We start from the raw sequence: 24580 nt of genomic DNA on the forward strand, positions 1-24580 counted from the left end.
ATTTAATTTATAAGTCGTGCAAAACTTACCCTTGTTCCATCCAAATCGCTCCAAGTTTTTGGTTTGTTGTTCACTCAACTCGCGGGCGAAAGATTTTGTTTTTTTTTTCTATATGCAAACTGAAAAGTTCGATCGGTACAGATACTAATAAAAGCTACTATTTGACAAACTGTTGAAATGCAAACAGTGAAATGCACATGTGTAAGAGTGTTGCGCAAATGAAATCGCAAACCGTTTGAGAAAAGGTCACACTGCATTGCCACCATGCCTCTTGAGTTTTTAGTACTATATTGTTCGATAATTTCTGCACAATAAATATGACAAATTGTTACAACTTGATATGGTCTTCATAGACCGTTCTTTATGGTCGGATGCTTTGAGTTTCAAATTTTCAACAGAGAAACACCTGTTCGTGGTACAGTAACAGTAAGTGGTAAAGGAGACATACTGTGTGGAGATTAACACAAACAGTATTTTGTTATGCGGGTACTCTTAAGTAAATGTTTTTGCTGGAGATGAAGGCAATTTACCTAGTGTGAGTTTAATCGATTTACTCAAATTTGGCTTATTGGGCCGAAGTATGGGATTGCGTCAAAAGAACTCAACTTTGGGTAGTTTGGCGGTTTCGTGCAGAGTTGCTATGACAGTTTCATTGACGTCGCTGGATATCGTCGCGTCGCTGGACTCTCCAGCGAATTGCAGGTTAGTGCTGCAGCGACAATATTGCGCAGTTCCCACCCAACTGGACCCCTTTCGCAGTTAGTATAAGTGCGGGATCATGAATGAAACTGCGATTTTGCATCAAATCGTTTCGGTGTCTTCTGCGCACTTATTCAGCACTTTGTAATGCATAAGTGCGCAGAAGACACCGACACGATTCGATGCAAAATCGCAGTTTTATTCACGATCCCGCACTTATACTAACTGCGAAAGGGGTCCAGTGGGGTGGGAAATGTGCAATAAATAAGTATTTATTCGTTTCGAAAAATACATATTTACGACATTTTTTAAGCCCACTGTGCAATCCGAATTCGAAAACTCTCGTCACCCTGGCTCCCGGATGGATCGATAAAGAAGTCTGTCAGTTGCATCGTGACGCGCGCGCTGGTTGCACTGCGCTGTCACGCAACACACAAAAATCGCTCCCCGTCAGCCGCCGCAGCTCGCTTTTGTTCGATTCAGTCCGTTGACGTCACTCGTACTGTGCAGTTGTTCGCTCCGTTTTGTTTCGGTTGATCTCCGCGCTCGCTCCGATTCGTCTCGTCTCTCCGCCTCTGATTGTGCGGGTGCGTTTTTATTCGCTTTTTCGGTCATCGGCGCAGGAATCGACGACATTCCGCACGGAATTGCAAAACAGAAACACTAAACCGTGTGTGAAAAGTGCTTTCCACCGTACGGTGTGTTGGATTTTTTCGGTGTGGAAAATCAATTGATAAAGTGTTCGTTTCTGTAGTTCAGTGCGGTGGATTCAAGAAAATAGTTTCCCCGACGACAACCGTCCATTTTTGTCTCCGCCTCTACGGCCTCCTTCCTGCGCTCGCTCCCAAAGGACTCGCAGCAGCGGGCGATGGAGTTCTATTTTATCGACAGACTGTCAACGAAGAATGTTTAGAAAGTGTTAGTGCCCTGGCAGGAAGTGGAGTTCGATCAGGTAAATAATGGTTTCTTAAATTTTCCTGATTTATTTAGTGGAAGACAAGATATCGTCGTCTTTATGATCGGCGACGATTTCTCTCTCTTGTGGGTCTCTTGGATTCCCGTGAACTGGTGGGCTGGGATCATCGCCGTCGCCCTCGGAGAACTTGGGATGTGTTTGTGCAATCCAGCGCACGTACGGATGCGATTCAGTAGTCCTGTTCAACGACGTAGGTTGAACTTGCTCGAAGTTGCTGCATCCTACTCTTACCCATTTGTCAACAAACGGGAAAGAGCGGGATGGAGCAAGTTCGAGTAAGTACAACCTACGTCGTTGAACAGGACTAGTGTTGAATTTGCTGGTAGTGGTGTGTCGATTGCACTGCTGCTGTCAAACATTCAAGCGTAACATGTAAAAAGGTCCTCAAAGTTGTAATACTGCAAGGGATTTTTGGAGTCCGATTAGAATAGGTCGTATTGTGACCTTGGTTACCGCACTACCGGTCAGACTAGGGCCTGAGTGACCTCTGTTGTACATAGGAGTCGTCTCCATTCTACTCGGTCCATGGCTGTGCGTCTCCAGTTCCGCACTCTGCGAAGGGTCCGCAAATCGTACTCCACTTGATCGATCCACCTGGCTCGTTGCCCACCACGTCTTCTTGTACCGGTCGAATGGCTCTCTAGAACCATTTTAATCGGGTTGCTATCCGACATCCTGATGATGTGACACGCCCACCGTAGCCTCCCGATTTTTGCGGTGAACCAACCAATCTCCCAGCAGCGATGCAGCTCATGCATTCGCCTATTCCAAGACTGGTCTTCCATCTGCACTCCGCCGTAGATGGTATGCAACACCTTCCGTTTATAAACTCCAAGGGCGCGTTGGTCCTTTCTTAGCACGTAGCATGGATGCTTCGGGCTCATAGAGGACTACCGGGCTAATCAGCGTTTTGTAGATAGTTAACTTCGTGTGACGGCAAACTTTATTCGATCGTAGAGTTCTGCGGAGTCCAAAATAAACGCCTTGATTTCATCAACGTCGATAGAAATATGAGGTGGCGAGCGTGTCAATTCCTCAATTCCTCCCTAGATCCCTTTGCCATCATGTACTTCGTCTTCGACACATTAATGACTAATCCGATTCGCCTGGCTTCACTCTTTAGTCGGATGTACGTTTCTGCCATCGTCTCAAATACCACGTGGTCATTAGGGGGGGGGTTCGGCCAATGACCATTTTGTGTGGACAAATAAAAAATTTTGTATGGACTAATGACCACGCGGGGGGGGGGGGGGGGGTGTTTGAAAAGTCCCAAAAAATGACCACGTGGTTTATGGACAGCCCCACCGGTCAGGCTAAGGCCGGGGTGGCCTCTGCTGTACATAGTAGCCGCCTCCATTCCACTCGGTCCATGGCTGTTTGTCTCCAGTTCCGCACTCTGCGTAGGGTCCGCAGATCGTCCTCTACTTGGTCGACCCACCTAGCTCGCTGCGCTCCACGTCTTCTTGTACCGGTCGGATGACTCTCGAGAACCATTTTAGTCGGGTTGCTATCCGACATCCTGATGACGTGACCCGCCCACCGTAGCCTCCCGATTTTCGCGGTATGGACGATGGTTGGTTCTCCCAGCAGCTGATGCAGCTCGTGGTTCATTCGCCTTCTCCACGTCCCGTCTTCCATCTGCACTCCGCCGTAGATGGTACGCAACACCTTCCGTTCGAAAACTCCAAGGGCGCGTTGGTCCTCTGCACGTAGGGTCCATGTTTCGTGCCCATAGAGGACGACCGGTCTAATCAACGTTTTGTAGATGGTTAACTTCGTGTTACGGCGAACTTTATTCGATCGTAGAGTTCTGCGGAGTCCAAAGTAGGCACGATTTCCTGCCACAATGCGCCTCTGAATTTCTCTGCTGGTGTCGTTGTCGTCGGTCACCAGTGAGCCCAAGTACACGAATTCTTCAACCGCCTCGATTTCATCACCGTCGATATGAATTCGGGGTGGCGGGCGCGGTGATTCCTCCCTGGAGCCCTTTGCCATCATGTACTTTGTCTTCGACACATTAATGACTAATCCGATTCGCCCGGCTTCAATCTTTAGTCGGATGTACGTTTCCGCCATCGTCTCAAATTTACGAGCAATAATATCAATATCATCGGCGAAACCAAGCAGCTGAACGGACTTCGTGAAAGTCGTTCCACTCGTGTTTATCCCCGTTCTCCTAATTACACCCTCTAAAGCTATGTTGAACAGCAAGCACGAAAGATCACCACCTTGCCGTAACCCTCGGCGAGATTTGAAGGGACTCGAGAGTGTCTCTGATATTCGAACTACGCACGTCACTCGATCCAACGTCGCCTTGATCAATCGTATCAGTTTATCCGGGAATCCGTATTCGTGCATAATCTGCCATAGCTGTTTTCGATCGATTGTATCATACGCCGATTTGTAATCGATGAACAAGCGATGTGTGGGCACGTTGTACTCGTGGCATTTCTGCAACACCTGGCGGATGGCGAACATCTGGTCCGTTGTAGCGCGTTCACCCACAAATCAGCCTAATATTGCCCCACGAACTCTCTTGCAATCGGTGATAGACGGCGGCATAAAATTTGAGAGAGTATCTTGTAGGCAGCACTCAGTAGTGTGATCGCGTGGTAGTTCCCGCAATCCAACTTGTCGCCCTTTTTGTATATGGGACACACGAACCTTCCATCCATTCCTCCGGTAATACTTCCTCCTCACAAATCTTGGTAATGACCCAGTATAGTGCTCTCGCCAGTACTTCTCCACCGTATTTTAGAAGCTCGCTTGGTAGTTGATCTGCTCCAGCGGCTTTTTTGTTTTTCAACCGGTCAACCTACTCCTCAATCTCTTGGATGTTTGGAGTTGGGAATCTCGGCCTGTGCAAGTACTCCTAGATCTGTTACCATGCCACCTTCAGCGCTTACAACGTCGCCATTGAGGTGCTCATTGTAATGCTGCTGGCACCTCTTGATCACCTCTCGCTCGCTCGTGAAAAAAATCCCGTGATTGTCTCGGCACATGTCGGCTTGTGGCGCGAAGCCTCTGCGCGAGCGGTTCAGCTTTTCGTAGAACTTTCATGTGTCCTCCTTAGCGCGATAGAGCTCTTCTATCGCCTCGCGACCTCGTTCTTCTTCCGTAAGACTGAGTTCTGCCTGTTCCGCGCCTCTATAACGTGCCTCATTCGCCCTCGTACGGTGTTGCAACATTCTCGCCAATGCTGCATTCTTCTCGTTTTTCAACTGTTCACATTCGCCGTCATACCAGTCGTTTCTGTGATTCGGGGTCGCGACGCCTAGTGCTGCAGCCAAGGTACCTATGACGGATCGCGTAGTCTTGAGCCACTTCTACGTTACGCAGCCGTTCGATGTTAAGCCGCGGCGTTCGACTTCGACGCGTGGTAATAACCGTCGAAAGTTTTGAGCGCATGCATACAGCGACAAGGTAGTCATCCTAATCTATATTCGCACTGCGGTATACGCGGACACAGGGTGTTTACTGTTTCTATCAGCATAAATCGTAGAAGTTGTCAAAGAATTTCTTCTAGATTTATCTCAGGATTCACCTTGAAGACTATACGCGATTCCTTACGGTGTTCCTCTTGGGATTTCCTCAGGAGATCTTCCCAGAATATTTGTAACAGCTGCTACAGTAGTTATTCTTGAGATTTCTACTAGAGTTCCTCCATGAATTTTTTTAAGAAGTTTTTCACGAATTTTCTACAGAAGTTCCAAAGTTTTTCCTGCAATATGTTCAAGAAATTCCTGTGAGCTTTCTTATGAAGTTCCTTCCAGGCTTTCTTCAGGAGTTTTAGCTGGGATATTTCTTAAAAGCTCACACGGGCTTTATTTTGAAGTTTTACCTGACATTTCTCTCGGAGTTTGTTCTGGAACTTTTCTCAAAAGATTCCCTCTGGTGCTGGTCCTAGGATGTCTCTCGAAAGTTTTTCTCAATATTCACTGGGTTTTTTCTTAGATTTTGGCCGGAGTGCCTTTTAAAATTTCTACATCAGGAGCTACTGCTGATATTTCTCTTTGAATTCTTCCCTTGATTTCTGCAAGAGCCAAGCTATTCTTCGTAGTTGTAGCGGTTGTCTTGCAGTAATCCACATAACCTTTTTTTCCAAATTTTCATTGCATTATTCCCAGAATTCTCCTTGGAATCATTACCAGATTTTTTCCCGAGATTCTGGATATTCCTTTAGGGATTTTTTAAAAGGTACTCCCGAAGTTCTTACAACGATCTTCCACGGGTTTTCTTCAGAGTGTCTCCTAGGATAACTTTCGAAATTCCTTAAAAGAAATTTTCGGAGAAATATTCAAAGGAATTCAAGTGAAACTCCTCAAAGTCTTATTGAAGAAGTCTCAACAGGAACATCAGAAAAAAATGAGACATCTCGGAAAAATATCTAAGAGTAATCCCGAGAGGAGAAAAGAGGAACACTGAAAACCTCATGTTATCCTGAGACCAAAGTGAATTTCCGTGAGGAAATCCAGTAGAAATGTCTCCGTGACATTTACCTTAAATATTAGAAAAATAGTGGTTTTTCCGTGACTTTCTTGCAAAACTGGTCTAGCCGCACAAGTTTTTCATATACCATATTCTCAGATTAAGCTTCTAAAATAAGCTGTAGGTGATTGAATTTAGATATGACGAAGTGAAATTTTCAGCACTGATTATAAACTTTCAAAACTTCTTCGTTCTGGAAAAATCTGGAAAACTCAGAGAATTTTATTTTGAGTTATGAGTATCTTATAGACAGCCGATATTGGTTATTTATATCCGAGAAGAATTTGCCGTCGCTTGGAACTCGAGTTAGGACGTGGTCGATTTGGTTTTTTGTTCGATAGTCGGTCGGGTGATCTCCAGATGGCTTCATAGATATCTTTGCAGGGGAAGATTTTTACTCTCCCTAGCATCTTGAAAACTCACTGAAAACACCCTGGAACGCCCCTTAAAAACTTTTCAACATCCAGGATTCCCTCTGAAGGCCCCTAACTACCTCTGAAACATTGCAAATTGCTTCTGAAACCTACACGTACACGCTAACCCTCGGTTACCCAGATTGGTGTCAAAGCGACCCAGATTGAGCAAAACTGCAGTTACTCTAATCTGAGTAAAGGCACCTTTACTCAAATCTGGGTTACCGATGTTGGTTGCAAAATCTGGGTAACCGGTACCCAGCTCCTCCGGGATCTTGATTTTGTTAATTTATTTCCAATTTAGATTTTTGATAAAAAGCTCCTAATTCCCATGTGCTTTTCACTTACCTGATGCAGGAAAACAGTTCCCTGGAAGAATTTCACTGTTTTCCCGTCATTTATCCTCATATTTCCCGTGGAAACATCCATAATTGCCTGCGTTCGCCTGATCGCTGCCATATTCTCAAGCCGGAAAGTGACAAAGTGCCGATTACCCATATCTTTACCCAGATTCAACCAATCTGGGTTTTTGGATTACCCGGATTCTGACAACTGCTAACAACATTAAAATCCGGGTAGAATCGACCCAGGCGATGGGTAGTTTCAGGTTAGCGTGTAGAAAAACGGATATACTTTTTAGTTTATTTTTTAATAATAATTTTACATATCACTATTTTAAACGTTGTCATGCGTAAAAAATATGCATTGCAGTCATTTATATTATGCAATCCCCTGTATTTACAGTGTTTATTGGTTTTCGCGTATATCAAAGCCTATATGTTACTCTTAGGACTTAAGAATGGTTCACTCGACTGTTATATTTTGTTTGTCCGCGAGTTCCTCGAGTGTTCAGGGCCCTGTTGGAAGCCTAAGAATTGCCGATTGCAGTTATTTGTTTCATTAACAGTAAGTACAGATCCTTTTGTTTTTCTCACGGACATTAAAATTGTTTTACTCGCATCAGATTCCGGCAGCATCGGAAAGCTGCATCAGCCAAGTTCCTGCCGAAGTTCCTACTACTAAAGTTATCCAAAGAACAGGTGGAGCATTAAGCGATGGAGAAAGAACCTTGTGGAAAGGAACGCGATGGAGAAGGAACCTTACCGGCTGAGATGTTTGACTCCTGCCAAGGATGCTGCTCATCGGATTAAATATCTTCGATTCATACTTCATATCGCATGTTTAGAGTTAGGTGAACTGTATTTAGTTTATTCAAATTATTGTTATGTATATCTAAGCGAAATGATAATAAATAGATAATTTTCTCTCCAATCTTGCCAAGCTATAGTTATTTTTCTCCTGGGTTATTGAGTTTATTAAAAAAAAACAAAAACAAAATCGAATATGCATTCAGCAACGAATATATCCGGTGTATGCATTCCAATGCATAAACGATTAAAAGCTATGGAGTGATAAACTCTAAAATATGCATTCCAAAGGGTGGGCAGATCGAATATGGTTTTAGTATAAAATGTATGCATTTAAGCATTTTCTTATTTATCCGTGTACTATAACCCTCCTGAAAACCCTTCAATTCCTCTGTATCCCATGAGACCCTCTGAAATTATCAACGGGCCCGAACGCCCCTGATTTCGCCTGAAACGCCTCTGGGAAAAATGGGGGTCACTGGAAAATAATCTGCCTATTAAATTTGGAAAAAGTAATTATATAATAAATTTTCCGAGTTTCGAACTGTGTACCACTTTTACCCTCTTTTACCAACTAGACCCCTCTCACATGTTACGCCTCAACTAGTTGTCACTTTACTGATGCGAGTTTCGATTTGCTGCCTTTTTTTCTGTTTTGCAGGTTGTCCTCTTGCACAATCTCTCGGAATTTCTCGCTCTTGTGCTGAACGGCTGAACGCTGTGTTTTCTCCGGAGGAAAGGATTAGGTACGGACCTGCCTGCTCTGCTACGGTCGACCCTTAATCGTGGTGTGAATCGTAAGTGTGGACCATCCGGCGCCCGACTGGTGCGCTGACAGAAGCTGACCGTCGTCGTCGTCGAGAAGTGCGTTCCGTTCCGTGCGGTGTGCGGTATTGTCATGGAAGTTGCTCGATTGCGTTCGATAAAAATTCAATATTAAAAGTCTCCTCCAGGTCCGTGCGCCGTGGCGGAGGATCCCAAAAGAAGAAGCATATTGTCGGAAGAAGCATCGATTGCGTTGAGTTTGTGTGTGGTGTGCCTTTTCTCAGTGTGTGCATTGCGAAAGGAAGCAAAGAATAGAAAAGTAAAACGGTGTGTCTCCGCCGCGCAGTGCTTGGTGTTGGTGTTCGTTCGTGGAAGAAAGAAGCTCTGGCTGGTTGGCTCCGTTCGGGTGCCAAACATATATTTCAAGTCGTCAAAGAAGAGCCTAGTTCGTCTGGAAAGAGAGCAATCTCAAGGGTAATTCCCTCCCTTCCTTGTTCAAGTGTGGTGCGACTACCTAGTGACGGATAGTGCGTGAGTGTGTGATCCGGGATTTGGATTGTCCGTGGTCCGGAACCAGTATAAAGTGACCGTCTAGATCGTCATCCGCGTCGGAACGACTCCTCGCGGATCTCAGCGCAACCACAATAGACGACAGCGGCAGCATTGATAGCTGCAGTTGCAGTAACAGCAGCGGCGGCACCATCGAGATGATGAAAATGGAGACCGATAAAATTATGGAGGATACTACTACAACTAACATCAGCAGCAGCCCACAGGTAGGCATTATTATGAGGAAACACCATCGGAGAGCGTAATGAATCTCCCGGGGGGAATATCTTGCGGGATTTGTTTAGGGGGTATCATCGCATCCACGGCGGGCGATAGAATCCGGTTTTGTTCGTGCTGCTGCTGCCGCCGCTCTCGGTGGGAGGCCTACTTTCGGATGCAGCAGGTCTAATCGGTCAAAGTGGGCAAACAGGTTTCGGACTCGGTTCCTGGTTCCATTCGTACCCTACCATTTGCGTCGCGGTGGTACGGTCTCGGATGCATTGCTCTCGGAGGGCGTGCTTGGATATCTGGGGAAGGGCTAACATTATTTTCGTAGTCGAAGAAATTGTCTTTCTATTGTGCTTTGCTCCTGTGATAGTGTTTTTTTTTGTTACTATTGTAATGTGTTCCATTAGATCTGATCTGATGCAGGCAGTATTCGGATTTTATGTCTATAGGGTATTCGTTTCCATTACACGCACAGTACTACTATATTCGTTCTACAGTTCGAAAGACATCGCTGACGTAATTATGTTTTTTTTAAATAAAACGAATATGGGAGCGTAAGATTATTAGTTTTGTGGTTTTGGAGTAACATTTTTGCCATTTTTGCACGGATTTAATTTACAGTAACTCTTCTTACAGTTCTTTCCGACATTACTGTACAAATCTGCAAACTCCAGCGTAAACTCTACCTTCCTCCCAATATCTATCAGTATTTTTTACGAAAATTGCGCCATACAATCTTCAACCTATTTTATTGAGCAGCATATTCCTCAGATATACATTTACAGTCCCCAGTGCCGCTTGAATATACACCTCCACCGAAATTATTTGCTATTGAATTCCGTTCGCTAATATTTATTTCCAGTGAAATGTGATTCAGGAATTACTTTTTTTGAGATATCTAATTTCTTCTGAGATTCCTAAAGAATTCCATCTGAAATTCCTCCAGGAACTTTTGTTGGAGGAAAACCAGAAGGTACTTTCTGGAGTATTTCCTCAAAGAAATGATGTGGGAACTGTTTCGGACACGAAACGGAATTTCATGAGGAATGCCACAAACAAAAACTGCATGAGGAATTTCTCGAAATACACCCTAATAAAAGCTTGGAGTACGTCCATTAAAACATTTGAAAGAATTCCAGAATGAACTTCTGGAAGAATTCCAGAAGGATCTGCAGGAATTCCAGACGAAACTCTTGAAGGAAACCAAATCTATCTAGATGAATCCTGGAAAGAGTTCCTGTAGAAATGCCGGAAGCAGCTTCTGATAGAATTCCAGAAGAACTTCGCAGAAGAGTCCCGCCAAGAGTTCCCAAAGGGATCCCGGAAGAAGAGCCCGCAGAAATCCACGAAGGAGTTCCTAACGAAATCCCAGAAGAAATTCCCGGAATTCTTGAAGCAATCCCAGAGGTAGTTACTGAAAGAATCCTGGATCGAGCTCCTGGAAGAATCCCGGAGAAGTTTTTGGAGGACCACTGGAAAAAGTCCTTTTAGTATTCCTGGAAGGACCTCAGAAAGAATTCCTGAAGAAATCTCAGAAGGCACTCCGGGAGGAATCTCGCATGAAATTCATAGAAAGAATCCCAGACGGAATTTCGAAAGGAGTTTCTGTTGGATCCTTGAAAGGAATTCCAGAAGCAATTCCCCAGTGAAATCTCGGAAGATATAGCTGGAATTCCCAGGCATATTTTCCAAGTGTACCTTCTTGAGGTAAAAACAAACCTCTGAAGATATTCTAAAAGAAACTATTAGGATAATCTAGAATGGAATTCCTGGAGGATTCCCGAAACTCCTTGAGAAATTCCGGATGAAATCCTTTGAAATCTCAGAAGGAATCCTGAAAGGAGTTCCTGGAGGAACCTTTTAGAAATTTCAGAAAGTATCCCAGATGGAACTTCTGAAAGAATACCAAAAACAATCTCGAATGGAGCTCTCTGAGGAATCACAGAAAAAAATCCTTGAGGAATCGTAGAATAAGTTTGTGGAGAAACTACGAAAGAAACTCCCGGAAGAATCTCAGGAAAAATTGCTGGTGTAATCCTTACCGGAAATCTTGGAGGAATCTCGGAATCAATTCCTAGAGAAATTTCGGAAGGAATTTAGGAACTCCTGAAGTAATCTCAGAAGGTATTTCTTAAGATATTCCAGAAAAAATCACTCAAACTTGAAACCAATATAAATTTATCTCAACCGCACCAATAGTTCGATGGCAATGTTTACCACCCACCACGGTACAACGACGACGGCAGCAGCGCGACGCGCCGGTGCCGTCTGGCGTACAATCATTGATCGTTGAACGCAGTAATGTCAATCTTGCGGGCCAATTCATTAATAAAATCAATCAAAATCATTGAAATTGTCAAATCAATTTTATCGATTATACGTCGTAAAATCGAAAACTATTCTTCGAATGATTATTGTTGTACTTCGAATCACATATGATAGTAATAAAAGCGAATAATTTTTATTTGTGAAATCTCCTCCGCACTGTCCGCCAACACTGCTGCGGCTTGCAAACATCAACAGCAGAAGAGCATACTAAGAGTATTCGATCATTTTTAGCTTATTACACATGGAATTCAGTGTTTTTCGTAATATTGAGACATGTTTCATTGTTATTTAGCAAAACAGAGTAGTCTACTGCTTGAATTGCTTTTAAATGATTCATAATCTTGAAATGTTTACATTAGCGGAAGCGAGACAAAGAGGTGCTATTTTTGTTTGTTTGTTTATAGAACAAATGTAAAAAGGCAACACCACTCACTACTGTTGCGCTCGATGATTGTTAGAAATAAGAATCGAAAAAGAAGTGCTGAAATAGGAGTGATACAGGGAGTCACCATAAATCAGCACACTTTACCACGCACATGAACTCCACATGTTGAATCAAATCAAACCACCCATGAAAAGTTGGCCAAATTATTCTAGGTCCGAAAGCTGATGATTTTTTTATAATTCTTGATGATGATGATGATGATTTTGTTCCACCATCTATTGTAGCAAGGCATCTGCCTATAGCACTGGAATAATCTGAAAAGCGATTTGATCAAGATTGTGCTGTTGTTAGTCATCAGGCATTTTCCTGTATGAAGGGCCAAAAAGAGTTTAGTTTTGCGGACCCGTAAGCAGAGACACTTGCGCGAAACCCGCGTCAGGGGAAAATAATCTCCTTCCAAAAGAAAGTTCTCAAGAACAACTGCAAAATCAAGCCCTCGATTGGCAGAATACTCCCAATAGATGGGGTCGAAGAGACCGCCCTCAATCCACGAAATGTTAACAACAAGGAGGAGGCAGTCCCAGGCTCCTGTCCAAATCGTTTCAATCAGGTGCCTTATCCCTAATCGGGTCTTAGCCCTAATCGTAAACGGTAAACAACAAGGCCCCGAAACGTCAAAAAATTAGAAAAAAATATCAGATTTTAGCAATAGCGGCATGCAGTGCCCTATTCGTCTTGCAACCATACTTTGTTTTGGTCTTCGCTTTCAATGATAGATTAATTTGCATGGCTGCGGCAGTACGTCGACATGTGATTAGCTTATGGTTCGGGCGCCTTTTTCACAACACTCCTCTCGACCATTTTTATACAACTTTGATCATCTTCATTTACCTTTATCGGCTATTGAAGTTTTTCTCCCATTTCTTCTATGAGGGTCTTGATCCGAATGAGCTCTTGGACAACCCTCAGCTATAGAGCGACGAACTCTGCTTCCGTGAAGCTCAACGAAACGCAGGTCTGCTTACTTGATCCCAGGATTTCACAGCCGAAGTGCTCCTTCTGCTGTAAGTAACCGACTTCCAGAGGAATCTTCGATGGTTTAGATTTCTCTATGTTGAATATCTTGGCTAGCTCCAACATGTACGCCTCTTGATTCAGTTTGAAACCGCTCTTAGTTCTCTCTAGCTCGATACCCAAGAAGTGACGCAAATCTCCAATGTCGAACACTAGGCCGAACATATTCTCTTCAATTCTCGTGCATGTCGTAGCGATGAGCATATCATCTACATAAATCAGGATATACTCCACTTCGGGAATATAAATACCATATAGGTAGGCTCAATCTTAAACGGAATACCTTGTGTCCTCAACAACGTATCCCTCCGTCTATTGCATGTAGATTTCTTCACCTAGTTCTCCGGTCAAGTAAGCTGTCTTGACGTCTACGTGCTTGACTTTCAGGTTCCGTTAACTGACCACCGTGAGTGATGCTCGAAATGCAACTTGTTTAACTACTGGAGCAAACACCTCTTCAAAATCCGTGCGCAATTTCTGAGTGAATTCTTGTGCCACGATACGAGTCTTTTGACAAACGTAATGATCTGTTTCATCCGTTTTCGTCTTGGATAACCATTTGCAACCGATTACCTTTTTGCCGGGAGGAAGTTCTATAATATTCCATGTACTATTCTCCATCAACGCTCAGTACTCTTCCATTTGCTCGAGTTTTGAATTCGCAACGCCTCAGTCGGTGTACGTGGATCGGTTGACTCTTCTGGTTTTACACTAACCTTCTGATTGGCGAATACCACCGCTCTCAGGCACAGGGCCTATTTTAGCTGCATTGGAATTAGTACTGGATGCTGATTGCTGTTTCAATGGAACATGTTTTTTGCCTCATAAACCTTCCTTGGACGAAAACTAACAGAACAAAACTTAGACGATCCAAATCGGACTTTCCGTTCGCAAGTTATACGCGGTCCCACGTATGCCACTGCATTTTTTTATTTAGATTGTTCGAATTCGCTCGGTAGCGCGCGTTCTCTTGTACTACGTCGTGGCACTTGCTGCTTGTGAGGACTTGAATATGCTGACGGGATGGATTCACCGTGATGGTCACATCACAATATGACTCACTGGATGTTCCATCGTTACTAACTCCAGCTTGAGAATAGTACTGCGACACATCAGATCCATTTTCCGGATTGGAATGATCAACTCGAATCAATTCGAATGACCTCTTTTTTTCTGAAATGCTTAGAACGCATTGTGGATCATCACATCCGTGATGTTCATCTGACCAACGTGCCTCTTCATGTGAACCAACATCCCTACCAATCTGCTAAATCCACTGTGACTCTTTTACACAGGGTTGTTAACGATATCGAGGAAGCATTCGTTCAAAAGCAAATCTCTAATTATCTCTAATTGGATTTACCAAATACTCAAAAACCAATATCACTTCTTAACATTGCGTCTAACAGCCATTAGGAAATTGTCACCGCTTTTGTGGAATCTCGTAGCAGATACGCTATTGAGGCAACTTAAAAATAGCGGCTTTCCTACTGATGGTCAGGGATGGGAACACTCACCTGCAAAGAGTTACACTCACTTGCTATTTTCTCAGCCCAGAAGCGTGCAATCAAAAAACGATGTATGGACGACTTTTGCCTTCACAGAAAAAAATATGTAAATAAAATTCAGCGAGATATCATGCACATAAAGGGAATGCTAGAGCTAAGCCACTTTACATGAGATATAATGTAAAATTACATTACCATCGTGTAAATTTCCGCCAACTTTCGCGTAAACCATCATGGACACCAACCGGTTACGCGACTTTTAGCGGAAATTTACACGAACGTAACGTAATTTTACATGATATCTCAAGTAAATATACACTAACTCTAGCATTCCCTTTATGTGCATGATTTTTCGCTGAATTTTACATGAACATTTTTTTCTGTGCTGTGGTTTTATCAAAAAGTTTGCCGAATAGAGTAGGGGTTGAACACGCATACCAAAGTCGTAACAGAGCTGTGAAAGCGACTCTCCACGAGGTGAGTGTAATTTACATTCACCTTGTGGAGAGTTGCCTTCGCAGCTCTGTCACGACTTCGGTATGCGTGTGCGACCCCTACTCTATTCGGCAAACTTTTAGGTAAAACCACAAAGCAAAAGTCGTCCATACATCATTTTTTGAATGCACGCTTCTGAGCAGAGAAAATAGCAAGTGAGTGTAACTCTTTGCAAGTGAGTGTTCCCATCCTTGCTTATGGTTTTGCCGACGACTACCTATATTGCACTGTTCACACCAAATCGAACTGCACAGTATGAAAGTGTGACGGTTAAAAAGTGTGATGATAAGTGCAACCATGCTGACTGACAGCATTTTGACGTCGAGAAATGTCACAGATAAGCACGTGGTGTGTGATTTGCCTAATTCTTTTTCGATTTTGTTTTGATTCTCATCCATTGACAACTCTCCGGTTCGAATTTCTCTCTGTTTTTCTTACTAACAGTCGTTGCCGGGTGGCCAGCTATGCAGCGTTTGCGTTTCTTCTCGTGGAAAAAGTTTGTGAACCGTGTATTCTTTCAAATCGGAGGTGGCAACCGTGCCCGAGCACAAAAATAGTGTGATAGCTGAAGTGCATCAAAAATCTATATTTGAAAGCAACCAGCAATAACATTGTTAGTTGGTATGTGCATCAGCACCCTTTTCGACCTGATGCAAAGCGCCCTTCAGGTATTTGAGGGTTGGTGTCGCCAATATGGCCTTTCGGTTAATCCGAGTAAAACATCTATTGTTCTTTTTACGGAAAGTCGAAACCGTAATGGCGTTCGACCTTTGCGTCTCTTTCTGAAATCGATGTGACTGAACAGGTAAAGTAATTATTCTTGATTCCAAGCTTTCTTGGACACATTGAGTTCAGAATCAAGAAAGCTTGTATGGTCTTCGGGTAATGCCGGCGTACCTTTGGCACAACTTGGAGTCTAAAACCCAAGTATATCAAGTGGATTTACACAACTGTTGTTCGGCCAATATCGGCCTCTATGGATGTCTTGTGTGGTGGCAGAAGAGCGAGGGAACGATCCAATCAAAATTAGGCCATCTCCAAAGGTTGCGCTTAACGGCGATGCCTGGAGCGTTCAACTCCCGCGGCAGCGCTGGAAGTTCTCTTTGATGTTGCCCCACTACACATCTATCTCGAGATTTCTTGCATTTATCGCATATCGGTACTCGGTTTACTAGAGGAAACTCCTGTGAACCGCAGATCAACACACCTTGTTGTTTCCACTTTTGGTGGATTGGGACAAGTTATCCTTGCTCCAAGTAATTTTACAATTACTTGTAATTTTCCATATAGATCATTTTCCACGAAATTCCTTTCCCGGGAAGAGTGGATATCTGTTTTTTTTGGAAAAAAAGTATTTCAAACGGCATCGTACGTTACACTGATGGGAAGGTCGAGCAGCTGCTGGTGTCCACTCTCGTGAGCTAAGGCTACATCAGTTTTACTCACTTGGTAGACACTGCATCATTTTTCAGGTTGAAATATTTGCTCTTATGTGCGGAGTGCAATCAGTACTTCAGCAGCTCGTAATGGGCAAAGTCGTATACTTTTGTTCAGATAGCCAGGTAGCTAGTAACCGTTTGGGGACGGATGGGTCATATGTGTCCAGCCGAGAAAATCGACCATCACAAACGAGTTCTAGACCAGCGAGGTTGCATCCACAATGGTGGAAATTCAGTCTCCAAAGGGTTAAAGCACTTGCTTCGGTCAACTCTGAGTCAAAGTTAGTTATCGCTTGTCGAATTTATATCGAGGATATGAATTCAGCAAATGCTGTTCGCCTTGTATGTGTGCCTGGCCATTCTTCCATCGCTGGAAATTAAATGGCTGATGACTTAGCTCGCACTGGAGCATCACATGACTTCATTGGCCCTGAGCCAGGTATTCCGATACGGAAGTTTTGTGTTAAGCTTCAGATTGACACCTGGGCTGCCACTAAGCACAAACAATATTGGAATAGTTTGAAGTCATGTCATCAAACAAATTTGTATTGTACTGAGCCATCTCCAGGGGTGGTGACTAAGCTATCACATGGCGAATATTAAGCAAGCTGATTCATTTGTAATTTTGTAATTTGTTTATTTATTCTTAACGATAACCTGTTGGTGAGTACCTTATATCAGGTCAAGGAAGCAACTGTTATAATAATTTAGTACATTAGGAGGAATAGATTAACTGAATTACTGACTACTAGAACAAAACAAATAAAAACAAAAAGAAAAGAGCAAAATACAAAATGGAGATTGAATTTGACTACAAGTAGATTTTACAACTTAAACTAGATTTTTCATGACAGTTTTGAAGGATGATATTGTTGGTTTTTGTTTCAGCTCGAGCGATAGCCCATTCCAGCAGGTAGCACCATATACTAACAGGCTTTTTCCACTTGATGTTGTGTGTCGGGGGATAATAAAACAACGAGTCCGTTCTAGTTGTCCACGCTGTAGATGCTGTAGAATGTACTCAGGTTGTTCATTGTAGTAGGCCTGCCTCATAAACGCGCAGATACGTAGCTGGTAGTTGAACGGCAAGTCATGTCCAAGGATCGAGTTTCTTACTGCTGCAGTTGAATCCCTACGTCGCAAGTTGAACACAAACCTCACAGCCGATTTGTAGCACCTATGAAGTTGTTCTTTAAGGCTAGCTGCAAGCCCGGGATAATATACAACATCGGCGTATGTGAAGACGGGTACGATTACGGCTTGAACCAGCTTTTTCCGCGTGGGCAATGAAAGCACTGGAGCGAATCTACGAAAAGTACGCAAGATGTTGTAAGTTTTCCTTACCACGTCGTTAACTTGGTGGGTCCATGATAAGTTATTATCTAGCTGCAATCCGAGGTTTGTCACATTGGTGGACAAAGGCACTATTTCACCGCAAAACGTAATAGCAGTAGTGGGAGTAACAGTCCCAGCTTTGCTAAAAATTATAGCTTGGGTCTTCTTTGGATTAGGAGACAACCTGTTTATGCTAGCCCAGTTGTTTATTGCCTCGAGGTCTTCGTTGATTGATTGGACGAGTGCGCCGATGTCACTTGCCGGTCCGGAAATGTATATTTGAAGGTCGTCGGCATAAAGATGATGGCTACATGTTAGAGATGACGGCAAGCTGTTAATGTACATGCTGAACAGTAAAGCGCTCAAACATGACCCCTGCGGTGTACCGTCAACGACATCACGTTCTTCGGACATCCCGTCATGCATTCGAACAGATTGTCTCCTGCGTTCCAAAAACGATGTTATCAGGCTACAGGCAGCTTGGGAGAAACGGAATTCATCACGGAGTTTTGCTTTCAAGATCCGATGGTTTACACAGTTGAATGCCAGGGAAAAGTCGACTAGCACCATAACTGTGCAATGATTTCTGCTAAAACCGTCGTAGATATCGTGGACTACCTTCCCTAGGGCAGTGGTCGTACTGTATCCTTTACGATATCCCGATTGAAACCTTGCTAAGAGTGGGGAAGTAGGATTGTTGATGTGCTCTGTGATTTGTCCAAGCAAAATCTTCTCCAGTATTTTCGAAATTGCCGGCAGGACACTGATAGGCCGGAAGTCTTTAAGTTGGGTAGGATTACAAACTTTGGGGATCGGTGTAATAATCGCTTTTTTCCAGCAGGGCGGAAAGGACTTGGAGTCGATGATCGAATTGAAAAGATGGCAAAGTGTGGGTAGTATGTAAGGACATAGGAGCTTAATAAAGGAGATCGATATACCATCTGAGCCAGTAGCGTTAGTATCGATTTCATAGATTTTACGACAGATTTCTTCCACGTTCGTGTGACGAAAGTCGAAACGTGGCTCTCCACGATCAACAGCAGTACGATGGGGTGGTTCAGTCAATGTATCAAACTGTGTTCTATTTTGTAGGTGCCTGTGGCCTTCACTGAAGAAAACGTTTAGTTCGTCAGGGTTGATATTTTCTGCAGGTGTACCTTTTTTCGGATTGTTGTGAACCCCTTCTCTCCTTAAGTTGCTCCATAGCTTCTTCGCTGGCAAGGTATGGTCGAAATGCATCTCGGCATACCGCTTTTTTGCTGTGTAGATAAGAGAGTTCGCCCTGTCTCTCTTCATGGTGTAGTCCAACCACTGGTTATCTCCACGAATCCTGTTTGGGTTGCGTGAATACAGAGTGTACGCCAAATTTCTGATTTCGATCGCTCGTTTGATTTCTTCCGTTATCCAGGGTGTTTGTTTATCCCGTACCACCAGCGTACGCTCCGGAGCATGATGTTGTAACAGGGTTTTCAGCTCAGACGTCAGGAATTCGGCTTTGGTCGACGCATCCTCAGCAGCATAGAAAGGCCCCCAATCCTTCGCTTGAAAATCCGCTTGTAGCCGGAGAGGGTCGATGGCTTGCATGTTTCGTACTTTGATGGTTTGGGGACTTGGTCGGCGTATCCTCACGTTGGCTAGAAGGTAGACCACTTCGTGATCGGAAATTGTGTTTGCAGTCGATGTTTTTGATTTGATCACATTTTCCGGTGAGTCTACAATCAGCAGGTCTATTGTCGTCGCAGTGTTTTCGGTTATACGTGTGGGGCCCGTTGGTAGAATCGTGAGATTGAACGTTGAGTTTATGCGGTTGAGTGCTGTTAGATTTAACGATGGTTGGGAAGACTTGACGTTGATGTTGAAGTCCCCTACAATAAACAGCTTGTCGAATCCGAAGTCAAGCAAATCGATAAGAACTTTTTCGTAAACCTGACTGAAATGGGGATTTGTGCAAAGCGGATTGTAAAAAGACATTACGCAGATATTTAGCTCGTTGATCCTGAATTGGATTGCAAGAAATTCTATCCTATGGCTAACGGGGATCGCCGGATCGAAGACAGATTTGGCAACTAGTGTGGCTTTTATACCCTTGCGAACGTAAATTCCAATTCCACCACAGGCTCTTGTTCCACGACCTCTTCTACATGGTAGTGAATGCCTGACGAAATTGTAGGCGGGGATGCGTACAGGACCGACCGGACTAGACGATTTAAGCTTGGTTTCAGTTACTGCGAAGACGTGGTACTGGTTGCTGTCAAGTAGTAGTTTTACGCCATCAATGTGATGTTCTAGCCCACGGACATTGAGATGGCCAATACGTAGATTGGAGTATTGGTTTCTAGACATGTTAGGTAAAAATCGTCAGCAGGGTAGTGTGAACATTTAGCTACGGGAGGAGGTTGACATATTCGCCGACAAGGCGTCAAAGAAAACAGACGAGTCTTCCTGTTCACAGCGCGTACTATCAGTGAGTTCGAGAAGGTGACTAGAGCTCTCGACCGGAGTGTACCGTTCTTTGCCTGGAAGAAGTATAGCGATTCTGTCATTCCGTACGAATACCGATTTGATAACCTTCCTCTGCTTCAGGCGAAGGGCCAGGTTACGGGTCCTGAAGGTTTGAACGGAAAGCATTTCGTTGATGGTGAAACGATACTCAAGCGCAGGAGCATGTTTCAGACGACACAGCTTTGCTTGTTTGTGCCTGTCGTAGTATTGCTTCAGAACATTGTCACGTACCATACGACTGTCGAAAATAACAGCAATAGTCGGTGAAATAGTTCTGTCTGACCACTTCGATGGCTTGACCCGAAGTCGGAAACAATTTGATACGTTAGACAAAGCCTCCTTCATGTCCAGAAACCCAAGAACATCTTCAACTATACCGCGAACATTTTCACCCTCCCGAAAAGGTATTTTATTGATGGCAAGTCTAAAGCAGTTCGTTGACTGGGAACAATTGCTTGCCATTCTAGCTCCTGCTTCGATAATTTCGAGTTTGGCTTCGATGTTGTTGATTAGGGCAGTTTGGGCTGTACGTTTGCTATCAAGTTGGTCTTCGTTGTTCACCTTACACTGGATTCTATCTATCTGCTTCTTACTAGTGGAGCGGACATTGTCCAGTTCAGCCTGGAGTTTGGTAAGCTTGGTGGAAAGATCCTGCACTAATTCTTTCAGCTGCGTAACCTCGTCACTGTTGGGGGCAACATTTGCCTGCTTGGGCATTAGGCTTCCTCTGATAGCACAATTTTCGCAGAGAAATGTGTAGCACTGAATATGACTAATCAGTGAATCACTGATACGTGCACAACTAAGATGGAACCACGCTGAGCACTTGTCACAACAGATCCAGCCTACTTGTTGGACTTTCTTCCCTTTCTTCACCTTTCCCTTCGCGGGGGGATCAAAACAGCCGCACAGACCGCACTTTTCTTCCTTTCCCATGCTGTGATATGTAAACACTACGCTGACGATTTTGCACTTTTTATTGACTTTGCGGCATCGCAATCACGGAAGAAGTTCACTTTGAGGTTATGTCAGTTGTAAACAATACTTGTTACATTAACTTTTGCTGAATTTCGGCTATAGTTTGAGTTGACTCCATTCGTTTCGGAAACCGCTTATTTTACTACGTATCGCGAATACGATACGAATACGATACGAATACGATACGCGATATGTGGTAGCTGTGAATCCGATTATGGAACTTCGTATCATTTTATATGTAACTGTCCAGCTTTTGCGCAACTGCGTTTCCGAGTATTCGGTAAGCACTTAGGGTAATTTTCTAATTGTTGCACGGCTAAAAACTCGACTATTGTTGCACACTCCATGTTATTCTTATGAGGTGTGCAACAATTGGCGAATTTTTAACCGTGCAACAATTGGAAAATTACCCTATTAAGTGAAATTGACTTTAGAAACCTAAATCTGTGGCAAAGAGCTATAGGCCCTCTTTACGCTTTTCCGTTATTACAGTGCCCTTGTACGTTTATGCGATCCTATTCCCTTACCTGTCCTTTTCCCTGTCCCTTCCTTTTTTTCCTTCCCTTCTCTCTCAGGTAAATAATGAATCTAGGCTTCTGTTCATGGCGATGGCACAAATGTCCCAAATGAAGAACAACGTGCCTCTGGAGCCGACCTACTGATAAAAAAAAATGCAAATAATCAATAAAAAAAATCCGAGGATGGGTTGCGGAAGCAATTCCATTCCAGTACATAGTCTCTCAAAGAATCTTAAGAGCTCCGGTAGAACTCCCGGGATAAATCCCTAGCGGAAAGAAATAGAAATGAAAGAAAGAATTCTTAAAGGAAATCGAATAAATTGCTGGAATTCGAAAGTGCCGGATCTCGTTTTTGTCTGGCAAAGTGATTGGTTTTGGTTGTCAAAGAAAGTGTAATATTTCAACTGGAATTTAATTTGATTTCGTATTTGTGATGTCGTGTTAGGTCTTGACAAGTGAACTAATAGAAGAAAATCAGTAAGAGTAGTTATTTTATACGAGTTCTCATTTTATTGTCCCGTGTATGCATCATTTTATAAGAAGAACGCTGACCGAGTATATTTTTATGAAGATATTAGTGTCTTGTATCGCGGTCTCACGACTCGCGTGGAATATGTAGAGTAATGCGGGGCAAAAGTACGCACCTAACAGACTTCACAAAATAACTATTGAACAAAAAGAAAACAATATCGTTTTTCTTCGTTAAACGAGTCTCTATCATGTTGCCTTCAAAACGTAGTACTAGATTTTTTCGCGTCTTTTTTGTAGTTTTAGTAATACAATTTTTAAAACAAGTACTCAAATGCGAACTTTTGCCCCATAGGTAGTGGGGGCAAAAGTTCGCATTATGCGGGGCAAAAGTTCGCACCTTGTACAGGGTAGTTTATTGGTGTGATGTTCATTTATTTCATGTTAATTCATGTTCGTTTTTTTTTACTCTAGCCATGAAATTTGTTTCTTTCTGTTCTTAGCTTTACGGCCCAACTGGAATACGACCTGGTGTTCAGCTTTTGTATAGAGTGTGTTTTATGAAGAAGTCCACAACTATTAACTAAGAGTTCTTTACAGTGTTACTGAAGTTGTCAAAATACATTGTGGGGTAATCATAGCGATACGTGTTGCACAAAATACATGGAAAAAAATCAAATATGCAGCAAAACTGTTAAACGGGACCGAAATCGAATCTTATCCCCGTCAGTATGGTGATGAATTATAACTGTGAATTTACAAACTCTAGTTTTTCCAACTGTATTGTAAAGCATGAGCGGTGATCCTTGGCATTCTTGTGTAAATTAGGGTAGGTACTCGAAATGTTGATCGATCACCGATTATTGCTGGTAGATGCAGTGGAAAGTTTGTCTTAATACGTATCAATCGTCTCTGACAAACGAGAAAAACTGACCTCACTGATTACCTGTCTCTGAGCCAAATTTGGTATAGAGTCTTCAGTCTCCGATTAATCGCTTCATGTTTGATGGAGGTTTTTAATCCAATGGGTTACATAGCCGCTATCCGAATGAAGAGAGTAATGTTCCGCGTAATATATCACAAATCGAAAGAGGTATGGTACATTACGTGGAGCGGATATACTGAACTGGGTACCAGACCAAGTCCCTGCTGGGTGGCGCTAAATAGGTGAGCCATAGACAATAGTATCGTCAATGTCGTAGGGCATAGTGTGTGACTATTGTCGAAACAACACTATTTTTGGTCATTGTCCAACCAAAATCATAAGCGGCGTCCACTTACACTAAGCGCATAACTATGTTAGGGTCAAGATTAGGATGAAATCATTGGTAAAATATAATAACACTTTTTAGTTTGTGTAGTTAGTTGAACTATTGTTAACTTTTTATTGGGACATTTTCTGTAGGTTTATTCTGAATTACAATGCATTAGCTGCCCTTTAACTGAATTATTTTATAACAGTAAACAACAGTATTCCTTCTTGATAAAAGATGTATGGACATAGAATTGCCAAACTATACATCTGATCAGATATTTTTCCGGTATTAAATTTGGAGTAGAGAGTTAAACACCTACGGAAAATTGTTTTTCAATGTCAGACAAACATCACATAAACACAGCTACCAATGTACCAAACCTTCTCTACTGTCTTCTCATTTTGCCGCTTCCTATCCTCAATTGAACTTATCTGACACTAGTTAGGACTGTCTGTGGGAGATCCGGGTTTCTAATTCTGTGTAGGACTTGTTAAAACGGGATGCCTGATATGTACTGCGGACAAATGGGCTGGAAGTACTGAGCAATCACAATTACTGTCGTACTAATCATATTAAATGCATGCTTTTCTACTTACATCCCGAACGTCGCCAACCGGCAAAGAGGACATGACGAAAAAACGCGAGATGGCCCTAACTGGCATCACTGGCATCACTGCTCCGTAGTGCGATTCACTTGTTTTCATTGTGCTCCGTTTATCTGGTGATTTCATTCGTAAACATCATCCCTAAATTGCTGTTTGCTGCGTAATTCCGCCCATTACCGTCCAAGCTATCCACCACACAAGTCTTGCACCACCCAGGCAGGTAGGATCAGTGAATTTTAGTATAAATTCCGAGTAGGCTCGAGAGTGGTCAGAGCTTCCCGCTAACCGCCATTGCCCACAAAGACTCCCACCTCGCCACTCTTCTCCTGCGCTGCTCATGCAACTGTGTAGCGTGTCGATACGTAAACAAAACACTGCCCGCCCAGCCTGATCAGAATTGCCGTTTAATTGCCGTTTTTATAT

The 24580-nt window shown here is 43.2% G+C and overlaps 2 protein-coding genes across 3 annotated transcripts in view; one reads left to right on the forward strand and one right to left on the reverse strand.

Moving 5' to 3' along the window:
• Positions 1-1160: 1160 nt before the first annotated feature.
• LOC134289964 (beta-TrCP) overlaps positions 1161-24580 on the forward strand; it is a 355456-nt gene continuing 332036 nt past the window's right edge. Inside the window, exons 1-2 of the mRNA XM_062856820.1 lie at positions 1161-1651; positions 8386-9265. The gene's annotated coding sequence lies outside the window, so the exon portion shown is untranslated. The remainder of the gene's footprint in view (positions 1652-8385; positions 9266-24580) is intronic.
• LOC134289963 (uncharacterized) overlaps positions 9272-24580 on the reverse strand; it is a 35409-nt gene continuing 20100 nt past the window's right edge. Inside the window, exon 2 of one of the 2 annotated variants that reach the window (XM_062856815.1) lies at positions 9272-24207. In XM_062856815.1, the coding sequence (XP_062712799.1) occupies positions 17327-20173 (2847 nt within the window). In that variant the 5' untranslated portion in view covers positions 20174-24207 and the 3' untranslated portion in view covers positions 9272-17326. The remainder of the gene's footprint in view (positions 24208-24580) is intronic. The other variant, XM_062856816.1, reaches the window with a different exon arrangement.

The sequence above is a fragment of the Aedes albopictus genome, chromosome 3 (assembly GCF_035046485.1).
Source record: "Aedes albopictus strain Foshan chromosome 3, AalbF5, whole genome shotgun sequence".
Taxonomy (NCBI): Eukaryota; Metazoa; Arthropoda; class Insecta; order Diptera; family Culicidae; genus Aedes; species Aedes albopictus.